This window comes from Ictidomys tridecemlineatus, chromosome 1 (assembly GCF_052094955.1).
Source record: "Ictidomys tridecemlineatus isolate mIctTri1 chromosome 1, mIctTri1.hap1, whole genome shotgun sequence".
In the NCBI taxonomy this organism is placed as follows: domain Eukaryota; kingdom Metazoa; phylum Chordata; class Mammalia; order Rodentia; family Sciuridae; genus Ictidomys; species Ictidomys tridecemlineatus.
The window spans coordinates 155,600,122-155,612,701 of NC_135477.1; the positions used below are offsets into that span (position 1 = coordinate 155,600,122).

General features: G+C 42.4%; 1 protein-coding gene and 1 pseudogene across 1 annotated transcript; one reads left to right on the forward strand and one right to left on the reverse strand.

Annotated features, from left to right (window-relative positions):
• Positions 1-1,815: 1,815 nt before the first annotated feature.
• Positions 1,816-3,534, forward strand: LOC101960638 (mitotic spindle assembly checkpoint protein MAD2A-like; annotated as a pseudogene).
• An 8,071-nt stretch (positions 3,535-11,605) lies between these two features.
• On the reverse strand, positions 11,606-12,580 carry LOC101955846 (olfactory receptor 2M3). Its single transcript, XM_005340877.2, has one exon. It carries the CDS (start codon positions 12,542-12,544, stop codon positions 11,606-11,608), a length of 939 nt encoding a protein of 312 aa, XP_005340934.2. The 5' UTR covers positions 12,545-12,580.

The window sequence follows — 12,580 nt, forward strand, 5'->3', positions numbered from 1 at the left end:
CGCACAGACTCCGCCAGGGTCTTTACCATTTTGAAATCCAAAGGCTCATGAAATCTTCCCCTATTATCATCCTGAAAAACTGGATAAGCAAGACCCATCTCAGCGTTAACAGCCCTCCATGTTTGGGCGTGGAAACTTCATCCCGAAACACCCCCACCATACGGAGGCGGATCGGGAGGCCGTCCTTTTTTGAGCCCTTGCTTATCTCTGTTCCCTTTAGCTAAACTCCCTAGCTGCCGAGACAGCGTCCCCAGCTCCTCCTCCTCATCGTCTTCTACCTCTGACCCACTTTCGCATGGGGGCGTGCGCAGCACACTGAGATCTGGATACAGTCGTCTCCTCCCGTTCTCCACGCCCCGCACACTCCCCTCCTCCTGAGACACTTCGCTCTCTGTCGTTTCTGACTTTTCTTCATGCAATTGTTCTAAAACTTCCTGTCCTTTAGCAAGCGCTTCCTGGCATCTGCCATCTGTAAGGCAACTACGGACCATCTTCCAGAGGGGTATCACCCCACCCTCTAGTATGCCCTGCTCACGAGCAAAATCAAGATCTTTGCCTAATTTATCCCAGCTGGGTGTAGTGAGGCTGCCCGAAAATGCGAACCACGGTGCAGCAGTATCCACCCTCTGTAAAAATTTCTCTAAAGTACTACGTTTCACCTCCAGTCCCTTGGAACGTAAAAGGCCATCTAGGGCCAGAAGAAGTGGACTTGAAGTCACGGCACCCATGACGCAACACAAGAAAACACAGAAAACGAAAGTGAAAATACACAAAAAGCAAAACGAAAATACACAGAAAACAAAAACAAAAATACAGAGTGCAATTGCTATGAGATGTAACGCCCTCTCTTTATTTGCAGAGGAGCAATTACCTTTTAACGCTCCCTCTTTATTTACAGAGGAGCTTTCCGCTTTTTAACAGCGGGTCCCACTTTACCTGGGACTTACCGGCGCGCCTCCCTGGCTGCTGAAAGTTCTGGTTCCTGGTTTTTTCTCCCGGGTTTCGGCACCACTTGTCACGACCCCCTTGCCCGCAAGGAAGACGCGACTCAGGAATCTTCTTTCAGCAGTTTATTCAGGCCCTTGATATTTTTCTAATAATAATCCTCAGATGCCCCTCCCAGCCTTAATAAAGCACCGCGAACCCCAATGCGAAGCTGCCACGTGGACCCTTCTCACAGGGTGCTAGAAAACAACACACCAACTCTCTCTGATAAGGAGTTGACAACACGCCAACACTCTCTGATACGGAGTTGTCCTTCACAGACCACAGCGGAGCCAGCGCCATCATGTAATGGCGACCACAGTCCACAGGAACGGCTCACCACAGTTGGTAACCTTTTGATGGTGTCTTGTATTTTCTTGCTTGAAAATGATCTTCAACGGAGATTTTTAACAATGTTTCAAAGGTTCATTTGCAGCAAGGGTGAGACAGTCTGCAGCCTAGTTCAAAGTTTCAGATGCAGATATTCTGGGATCTGATTAACAATAGCCTCTCAATTCCATATTAAATGCCTTGAACCAGTACTGGTCCATTTTTATTTTTATTTTTTCTTCTTGACAATGTTAAGGTAGAAAATCCTGTTGGTGCCTGTGGGTGTGTGAGGCCCTGGATCCATCTCCAACACAACCAGAAAAAAAAAAGTCCTGTTTATTTGAACTTCAACATATATCCAGAACCTGTCCACTTCTAGACACTTTCTTTATTTCCACCCAGGTCCAAGTGCCATTGTTGGGAGTGGGGTCAACTAAATAAAGTCTCTACCTTCACTTGCCTTAGTTGACTTGCAAATCACTAATTTTGGAAATCATACAGATGGGCAATGCAATATTTCCCACTAGCTTTGCTGTTGGTACCACCTTTTGAGATAGGAAAGGATAGGCAGTGAAGAGTAGGGAAGGGACTTTTGAACTGGATGGCAGATGGGCTTCTCCATGGCAGCTACTGTCCCAGGAGCTGAGCATCACCCTTTGCAGAGAGCAGAGATCGTGGCCAAGTTCTTCTTATCCTGTGTCAATGTGACATATATGCCTCTGAAACTTTCACTGGAGCGCAGAAGTATGGACTCAGCTTGCTGGTAACTACCAACCCTGAGCTCATAAAATACCTAAGTAGTGTGGTGGAACAGCTGAAAGACCGGCTGTACAAGGGTGCGGGTTCAGAAGCTGGTGGTGGTCATGTTGAACACTGAAAGCAGGGAGGCCCTCAAAAGGTGGCTATTTGATATTGAGTATGACATGACTGTGAAAAACAACAGATGTTGCAGATTTCCTAATTTGATGTGGTTGATATATTTTCTAGTCAACTCATACTAAATGACCTGAATCTAAGACCAGCCCTAAATGATGATTGGATATATAAACAAAATCATCACAAGATGTATCTTGCTCACTAAGTTGTAGGTCCTAAAGGGACCTTTGTTCACTTTTTAAAAAATCTTTTGATTAATTACTTATTTGATTTTTGGAAGCATTTTTATCAAGTAAATAATCTTTCTTGTGAATGTTTTAAATCACTTGTTAAACCTAAAATAAATTGATTGATTCAGTGTCTTTGATAGTGCTCCCAGACAGAAGTCTCAGAAAACCATCCAGGGTGAAATCTGCTCAGTGATCTGACAGATCATAGTGACAGTGATGTTTCTACCAGTGTTGGAAGTTTCTTGTACATGTTACACACCTTCACACTGAGTTTTGCTTCCTGGGGGGAACAACTAAACTACTGCTTGCAGAATCAACCCTTTAGTAACTTTTAATGGTTAGTAAAGTGTAATGTAAGTAGGGAAGCATCATGAGGCGGCAGTTCTGTATGTGCATGTGTGTGTATGTATTCTGGAACACTGAGAAATGCTCAAAAGGAGAGAAACTATTGCACAGCGGCCCCTCTTGAACATTGCAGTGTGATTCCTCCCATGGCTTTTTTGTCTGCACATTGCAGTGTGCAGTGCTTGTCTTGCTTTTCAATCCTCGTTGCTCCATTCGTCAGATGGTTGACAGCTGCCTCCTCCATGCCAGGCACTGTTCTGGGCACTGGAGCTCTGCAGTGACACCAGGATATTAGCTCTCCTGTGGCTTATGTTCAAAAGTTCTCATGTGATTGTGTGCATGTTGTATGTTCAATGGTTTTCCTGCAAAATTTAAAAGCCCTAAATTTTTCATAAGGTAAAATAGAAGAGTATAATCTGTGCTGAAATCAATTTCCACTGAGGGAAATAAATTAGTGATTAGAGGCCAGCCAACCCATCTTCTAACAATGGGTAGTTCAGAACGTGGCCCTGTAAGAGAAAGAGAGAGGGTATTTTTACTTTGGAAAAATAGTGTATTTTAATGATCTTATCCCCAGTTTAGGTTCATTTGATCTACTGATTTATACAGACAAAGATTTGGTTGTACCTGAAAAATGGGAAGAGTTACTACAGGTAACTATTTACTACAGGTCATTACCAGTTCTGAGGAAGTCCATCTTGGCTCATTTACTACCAGGATCCACAAAGTAAACAGCATGGTTACCTACAAACTTCCTGTCAACGACTGAAGGTGAGATGAGGAAGATACTGTATTATAATTCTCAAATGTGGTTTTCCTGAAACCAAGTCAACGGCAGTTGATGTGTTGTATTTCATTGGTTAGTTTTAGCAGGGGAGCCAAAACCGTCCTGGATGAACTGTGCATAACTGTTCCGTGTTTGTACCTGTGTGACCTGCCACACAGTTAATGGAGTGAATACACTGCCTGTTGTTCCAGAGCAGCCACCAGATTTTGTCAGCATTGCAACATGAATTCCTTTGAACATGATAATGTAGATAGAAAGTCTTTTGCTATAAAGCTAATTACTTTTCTAAATTGTTTTGGTCATATAACCTGACTCAATATAGATAGATATTTGAATATAAAATAATACACCTAAAGAGCTCTGAACATTCAGAATATTTGTTTAGATCCTAAAAGTAATGAAAAACTGCTTTATTGGGTCCTTTGACATTTATTATATTGTATAGTTCCCACATAGAAAAAATGCTTAACTTGAACCCATGAAGCAATGGGTAATTGTACTGTTTATAAATCAAGCTTTAAATGGTAATGTGGATAAAGTTAAATCTGAATGCTTAAAAAAAAGAGTAGGGAAGGGACAGTAATTGATAAGAGGGTTAGCACAAGAACAGCCATGTTAACATGCCCCTGCCCCTACATGTTAAAAAACAATTCTTGTTTTTCAAAGGGCATCAGTTTCCATCTCCTAGAGAATGACTGCACAATCTGGCCTGTGCCCTCACACAAAACAATTGAAATATCAAGGACTCATCAAGAAGAGCTCATCAACTTCTACTTATGTGCCTTTAAAAGAAGGAATGCTGTAAGATTTAAATAGCAGTCTTACCCCTCCCAGGAGCCTGTGCTGGGAATTGCTGGGAATTCTCACTTTCTTTCACCCTTTTTTTTTTTTGGTAGGGGAGATTGAACTCAGAGGTACTTTATAATATGATCCCAATTCCCCAGCCTTTTCTAAATTTTTTTTTTAATTTTGAGATAGGGTCTCACTAATTTGTTTAGGGCCTCACTAAATTGCTGAGGCTGTCCTTAAACTTGCACTCCTCCTGCCTCAGCCTCCCAAGCTGCTGAGATTTCAGGTATGCACCACCACACCCCAGCTCACCTTCCTTTTTAATAAAATTCCTGTTTACTTGCTTACCTCTGCATTCTTGGTGTTCATTCTTCTATGTGGTGGGACACAAACCCAATTCTGACTCCTGCTAGTAACACTCTAACATGTGGATTTCTCTTCAGGGATTTGAAGGCCACTTTTGCTGAAAACATTGTCTCTTCATTTGGGCCTACAGACATTTGACAGGTGACTGAAATGAGATGAAAAGGCTTGTCACCTCTGTCTTCATATTGTGTCTCTCTCCTTTGTTGCCTTAACATTTGGATCATATTCCATTTAACTCTGTACATAGACATGTTGTTCATTTGAGAGAAGTTTTGTCTGAAACTATAATATAGAGTTTTCTTGAACTAGACCTGCCTAGTCTGTCTTTTTGCTAGAAACAGACTTGTTGAGAGATAGCAATCAGCATTGGAGAGGAGAAGAACTCCAAACTTCATTTTATGCCAGTGGGCCCAGAAGACAACGAACTCCAAATTCTGAAGTGTGATCCACAGTTTGTCACATTTATAAGTTATTTGGTATTGTCTTAGTCCCATCCCATCATTGGGGATTTTTCCCTATTTTAAAAAAAACTGTGATCTACATGGCTGACAGCCTTGCTCAGGGTCTCTAACATAACATGCTTACAGAAACAAATAAGAAAAAAAAAGGCTCTTTTCATAGGCATCTGCTAAATCTCTAGCCTTGAAAAGCCTAGCATAGGGGTGTTTACCTTTAATGAGGGAGTGGTCAGACTCCTAGTGCAGATATTTACAACACAAAAGGACCCTAGGTCAAATAGTCTTCTGAAGAAAGCCTGAGAGATGGGAGGGAACCCTTTTCCCAGGCATTGGTTTCTTACAATAATTTTTTTGTAATTTCATTTTACAACCAGGTCTGGTTTTGCCATTACAGTCCCTCCTCACTTCAAGGCTAAAGACATCTACCAGCTGGTTGTGACTCAGTGGTAGAGTTCCCCTGTGTTCAATTCCCAGTACCACAAAAAAATAAAGTAAATTACATCTACCAGCCACCATAACTGGAAACATCAGACCATGAATGAGGTGGCATTCATATTCCCAGATCTCCATCTATTTCCAGAAAAGACATAAATATTCTTTCCCTTTATCAATCTCTTCCTCTCCCATATTGTTTCTACCCTATATCTGTAACCCCTTGATTCCCTGGAGTTAAGAAGTTGGTTTGTAAGGAAAGCTCCCCTCTTGTCCATTCTTCAGTCACTGAATAAAATCCTTTCTCCATAACACTTGTCTCTCAGACATTGGTTTTCCAAGGGATGAGCATCTGAACACTATCATCTCTCACCAGAATTGCCATAGAAACCTCCCCCATGGGCCCTACACAATAGCCTAAGTGGTTCTATTAAACTTAGGGCAGGAGGCTGGGGTTGTAGCTCAGGGGTAGAGTGTCGCGACCCCCTTGCCCGCAAGGAAGACGCGACTCAGGAATCTTCTTTCAGCAGTTTATTCAGGTCCTTGATATTCTTCTAATAATTCTTCTAATCCCCGGAATAATACTCGGATGCCCCTCCCAGCCTTAATAAAGCACCGCGAACCCCAATGCGAAGCTGCCACGTGGACCCTTCTCACAGGGTGCTAGAAAACGACACGCCAACTTTCTCTGATAAGGAGTTGACAATACGCCAACTCTCTCTGATATGGAGTTGTCCTTCACAGACCACAGAGGAGCCAGCGCCATCATGTAATGGCGACCACAGTCCGCAGGAACGGCTCACCACAGTAGAGCACTCACCTAGCATGTGTGAGGCACTGGGTTTGATTCTCAGTACCACATATAAATAAATAAATTTAATTAATTAATTAAAGATCCACCAACAACTAAAAAAAAAAATTAAACAAAAAACAAACCTCAGGGCAGATCATACCTCTCCACTGCTCAAAACTCTAATTCCTCATACTGATTTACCAGGCTCTACATGATGTGGGTCTCAATCCCTCTGGTCAGCTCTACTTCACACTCTCTGAGTTTGTACACTCTAGAATTCACACTCAGCCTCTGCTCAACTGGCCCCATTGTTTGGAACATTTTGTATCCTAGAACTGACCACATGGCATCTGATATCTCACAGGCTCTCAGAAAAATTAATGTGGGTCTCTTAGAGTGATTGGAGATTTTTGGTGTACTGTGTTTAAGGAAATCTTTGTAGATGGCATGGATCAAAAGATCATTTCCAGGGGCTAAAATTTAGCTCAGTGGTAGAGCACTTTGCCTCGCTGGTTTCCATTACTAGCACCTCAATAAATAACAAAACAAAAAAATTATTTCCCAAGGCCCTCCAGAGTCCCTGTCATGGAAACTTCAATAGAAACCAATTCCTGCTATGCTCTCTTCACACCTCATTCTTGTTCCATGTCTGGCATCAATGATAAAGAGGTAATGGGGGTAGGGGGTATAAATCAGTGGGAGAGTCAGTGCTTAACCTGCACAAAGGCCTGGGTTTAATCCTCAGCCCTGAAAGAAGGAAGAGAAGAAGGTGGAGGAGGAGGAGGAGGAGGAGGAGGAGGAGGAGGAGGAGGAGGAGGAGGAGGAGGAGATCATTTCGCTCCTAAACTTCCCAGATTAAATGGAGTAAGGCATTATAACTATTGACATCAGGTCAATATTAGCATCAGACTTGCCAGTTTAGATTGGGAGCCATTTTATCTAGAGGCTCCAAAGTCGAGATTCCGAGGCAATGCTGCTTCACTTCCCATAAGAACATGTGCCTGCTAAATGATCAACCCCACCCTAGCTTATGACACAACTCCTTATGAATTTCTTATGAAATTCCTCTTGATGGCTGTAAAGCTCCTCTGTGAGTGCCTAAGTGCTGCTTCTTTCCTTGAAGGTACAGCCTTGTCGGTTTGTCTCGTGCTGCCAACAAAAAGTCTCTTGTGTGAGATTCTGGTGTGTGGCGTGGCCTTTGGACTTTGTGTGGACTCTGCGAATGTCCTATCAATAACCTCTATACCTACCATGGCCTAAACTCTAGCTATTTGAAACTACTGTAGTAACATTTCACAAAATATATACTTATTACAATGTTTATTTGTCAATTATACCTCTAGAAAGCTGAAAATAAATAAATAACATTCTGGCTGTTTTGAAATTATATACCTTTGTAATAGGGGTTCACTTGATGCTTTGACTATATCCCTGGTGGCTTTGATCCTTTTGTTTCAAAGCTTTCAAACTTCCAACCTTCTCCTTCCTGATCTTCTCCTCTTTGATCTTCTTTTCCCTGATCTTCTCCTTCCTGATCTCTCCTCCCTAATCTCATTTTCTCTGCATCACCTCTCTAAAAGCCCTCTGTTCCTGCTGATGAGCAGAATCACAGCCTTTAGGACAGGAGTCCCCTGTGTTTCTCCTTTACTAGCAAAGGGCTAAAACTTCTTTTTCCTTTTTCTCAAACCATGTCCTCATTATTGGATTGGCACTGGGGACAAGGCCCAAGCTTTTGGCAACACTTTGATTCTTGTATTTAAAGTAAAAAGCTGCGTTTGGTGGCACAAGCCTGTAGTCCCAACTATTTTAGAGGCTCAGGAACAAAGACTGCTTGAGCCCAGGAGTTTAAGGCCAGCCTGGGTAGCATAAGGCTCATCTCCTAAAAGAATAAAGAACAATTGTGAGCAGGCACAAAACTCTTTTTAAATTTCTAAATGATATGAAACACACAGAAATGGAAATTTTCATTAAAAAAATAATTAGCAACTAATGAGAGCCAAGAAATATTGAATTTAATTTTACCAGTAGCTATGATGGTACAGATGAATAAAATGAAGTCTAGAAAGACAATTAATCTTACAAAGATCCTCTTACATGTCATACTCAAATTCTGTGTGTCATATTACAGTGTGGAAATGGGTTCTGAATTGGTTCCCACTCTTGGTTCCTTTTGTGTGTGTGTGTGTGTGTGTGTGTGTGTGTGTGTTTGTATGTGTGTGTTGCTGGGGATCAAACATAGAGCCTTGTGATCAAACTCAGGGCATTATACATACTAAGTACAATGCCAATGAGCTGCATCCCCTTCCCATCTAGGTTCACTTCATTGTTACTATTATTGGCATACATTAATTGAACAAATCTATGAGTTTCATTGCAATGTTTCCATACAAACATATAAAGTGCTTTGATTGCACCACCCTCCCAAGTACCCTCTCTTACACCCTTCCCTTCCTCTTCCTTAATAGGCCTCCTTCTACTTTCATATATTTTTACAATTCTTTTTACATTCCACATATAGGATAAAACATTGCAATAATTGTCCTTCCAAGTCTGGCTTGTTTCACTTAACATGCCAATCTCCATTTCCATCCATTTTCCTGCAAATGGCATGATTTTATCCTTTATGGCTAAAAATACTCTGTTGTATATTATCTTTTTATCTGTTGATGGGCTACCTAGGTTAATTCCATAACTTGGTTATTATGTATAGTGTCACCATAAACATGTGTGTATGTAAGTATCTCTTTTGTATGCTGACTTTGATCCATCAGATGCATAGGAGTGGCATAGCTGGAATATGTAGATCATGTTTACTGTTTTGAGGAACCTCCATGTAGTGGAACCCCCTTTCTCCACAAAAAAAAATCTTAACTGGGCTTCTCCAGGGCTTTTCCAGAAATCTTCACCATGGCTGATTTTAGGACTGTCAGCACAAGAGTCTCTACAAAAGAGTTCAATGTAGATAGGTTTCCATTTCCATATTGCCCTGTTTTTTGGCCACAAGCCTAGAAGAAATCAGCACTCCTGATGCTGGGCACCCCCTTACTAGTTTTTCACAAACATATCCAGTTTAGTAGTTTGTAGAAATGTGCAAACAAGGCCTCTGGCCTTAAGCTGAAGCTTCACAGAGATGTCTACATTTCTATGAGAAGTTACCAATTTGGCACATGGTAACAGCTGGCAAGGGGAGGAAAGAAAGGGGAGAAGAAGCTCTCCCTTTTTCAGGTGCTGTCCGTTAAGGGTTAACTTCCCCAGAACAGTGAAAGGAAAAGCTGCTTTTATGTGAACTTCTGCAAACTGCGGACTTCTGAGCCCCTCCCCTTACATGCTGGGTATAAAATTCTGAAACTCCCTGAACTCAGGATTCAGGAGATTGACTGATTACAGCAAAAGCTGTGCCGTCTGAACCTGGATGCAGCCAAATAAAACTGTTTCCTGCTATCTTTGGTGCCTTGCCTCATCTATCCCTACAACATCCATACCATTTTTCCCTAGTAACTGTACTAATTTACTTTCTTGCCAACAATAAATGGTGCTAGGAAACCGGACTTCCACCTGTAGAAGATTGAAATTAGGTCCCTCTTATCCTGTACAAAAAGAGAAAAAAAAATTTAAAAACTCAAAGTGGTTCAATGACCTTAATTAATGTAAGATTTGAAACTACTAAAGGAAAACATAGGGGAAAACTTTAAGATACTGGCTCAGTAATAACTTCCTTATTTCAATAAATAATAATGAGAATTGACAAGTGGGTTTACAGCAAATTTTAGAATTTATGCACAGCAAAGAAAATAATTGAGTGAAAAGACAGTCTACAGAATGGCAGAAAATCTCGGACAGCCATTCATCTGACAGAGAATTAATATCCAGAATATATAAACAATTTAAAAGAAAATAACAACAAAAGAACAAATAACTCAATAAATAAATGAACAAATGAACTGAATGGATATTTCTGAAAAGAAGTTTAAATCCTTATGATGCAGGAGATTGAGGCAGGAGGATCCTAAATTTCAGGCCAGTCTGAGCAATTTAGCCAGACCCAACCTCAAAATAAACAATAAAAAGGGACTGGGGATATAGTTCAGTAGTAGGACATACCTGGGTTCAATCCCTTTACTGTACACACAAGGCAAACAAAAATCCTGGTGCTGTTACTGAAAGCTTGGTCCTTGTCCCCAATGCCAATCCAATAGGAAGACAAGGCTTTAAGAAAGAAAGGAAAAGAAGTTTTATTTCTTTGCTCGCAAAGAAGAAGTAACTGGGATTCTTGGTGCTGAGACTGTGAATCTTCCAGTCAGGGGGAGCAGAGAGCTTTTAAAGAGATGATTCAAAGGCTACATTTCAAGAACCTCATCAAAGGGTTTTAATTCACTGGTGGCTGTGAGAGAGATGCATTTCTTAGATCTGGTGAAAGGACAGTCCCAGGCTGAATTACTTTCTCTCTCTCTGGCCTGGGTTCACAAGGACAGATAACCTGGCCTAGGATGGGAAGTAGGGTGATCTTGTTTTCCCCAAGGTTAGGAAGGGGGAGAGGTAGAAGAGAAAATATCAGTTTTAAAATAAGCCGCAATAGCAGAACAGTAAGAGTTACGTTCAAAGCATAAAGTGAACTCTTATTACAGTAAGGAGGGGGAAGAAGGGAGGAACTCATACACTGTTGGTTCTTTTGTGTGTGTGTGTGTGTGTGTGTGTGTGTGTGTGTGTGTGTGTGTGGCTATAGGAATCAAAACCAGACCTCATGATTGCTGGGCAACACTCTATCACTGAGCTATATACCACCCCTTTATTTTATTTTGAGTGAGCATCTCATTCATTTACCCAAGCTGGCCTCAAACTTGCATCTACTTCAACCTCTTCTATAGGTGGAATTGCAAGCATTCACCACCACTGCTGACTGTTGGTTTATTTTTAAAATATAATTCAGAAGCAAGGCTGACCTACCAATCCTACTGGCAATGTAAACAATGTATCTGTTGGTCTTTAATTGGTGGATATTATGGTGCTGGGGTGGGGGGGGGGGATTCACTGTGAAACAAATTAAGTACCATCTGTTACCCCACCACTTTCCTTCCAAGCATCCTAAATGTTAGCAGATTACTTAGTTCACAGCCTTGCCCCAACTTGTCCGAGTCAGTGCAGGCAGAGAGGAAGAATGGGGGTAGCATAGAAAGGACACACCAAGAAGGGAAGCCCAAGAGGGACGGGCAAGTGCCTACACTCTCCACCTTCCCAGCATTTTCCTCAGTGCCCTGGTAACCTCCCTATTCCTCAGGCTGTAGATGAGTGGGTTGAGCATTGGGGTAAGAATGGTGTAGAAGATAGAGGTGGCCCTGTCTCTTGCTGGTGTCCTAGCTGAGGCCCTTTGCATATAGCTAAATATGGCTCCACTGTAGTAGAGGCCCACCACAGCCAGGTGGGAGGAACAAGTGGTCAGAGCCTTCTGCTTCCCCTCAGTGGAGGGCATCCTAATCACAGCTGTGAGGACCCGGGCATAGGAAGCCACAATGACTCCCAGGGGCAGCAGCAGCATGACCACACAGCATGCATAGATGAGGTCCTCAAAGAGGGACGTGTCAGCACAGGAGAGACGCAGAAGGGCAGGGACCTCACAGAAGAAATGATCCACCTCCAGAGAGCCACAATAGGGAAAGCTGAAGACTGTACCAACATCGATCACACTGTCGGCCACCCCACCTATCCAGGATGCCACAGCCAGCAGATAGCAGGTCTTCCAGCTCATGAGCACAGAGTACCGCAGAGGGTGGCAAATAGCTACATACCTATCGTAGGCCATGACTGCCAAGAGGAAGCACTCGGCTCCTCCTACCATGACCACTAGGAAGATCTGAGCTGCACAGCCTGCCCAAGAGATGAACTTATGGCCTGAGAGAAAGTTGGCTGCCATCTTGGGCACCACAGCACAAACCAGGGTCAAATCCATGATGGAGAGCTGACTGAGGAAAAAGTACATAGGAGTATGCAGGCGCCTGTCACCCTGGATGAGCAGGAGGAGAAGGATGTTGCCAGTCAGGGCCCCAGCAAAGGCCAAAAGGACCAGGGAAAAGAGGAAGAAGTCATATGATGAGTGGCTGAGCAGACCTCGAAGGATGAAACTCGATAGGAAGGTGTGGTTCCAGAGCTCCATAGCCATGACCCTGAGAAACAAACAAAAGAACAAATAAAACTA

Bases quoted from the DNA above. Each gene is read 5' to 3' on its own strand.
- LOC101955846 (XM_005340877.2), bottom strand. From the start codon at position 12,544: ATGGCTATGGAGCTCTGGAACCACACCTTCCTATCGAGTTTCATCCTT.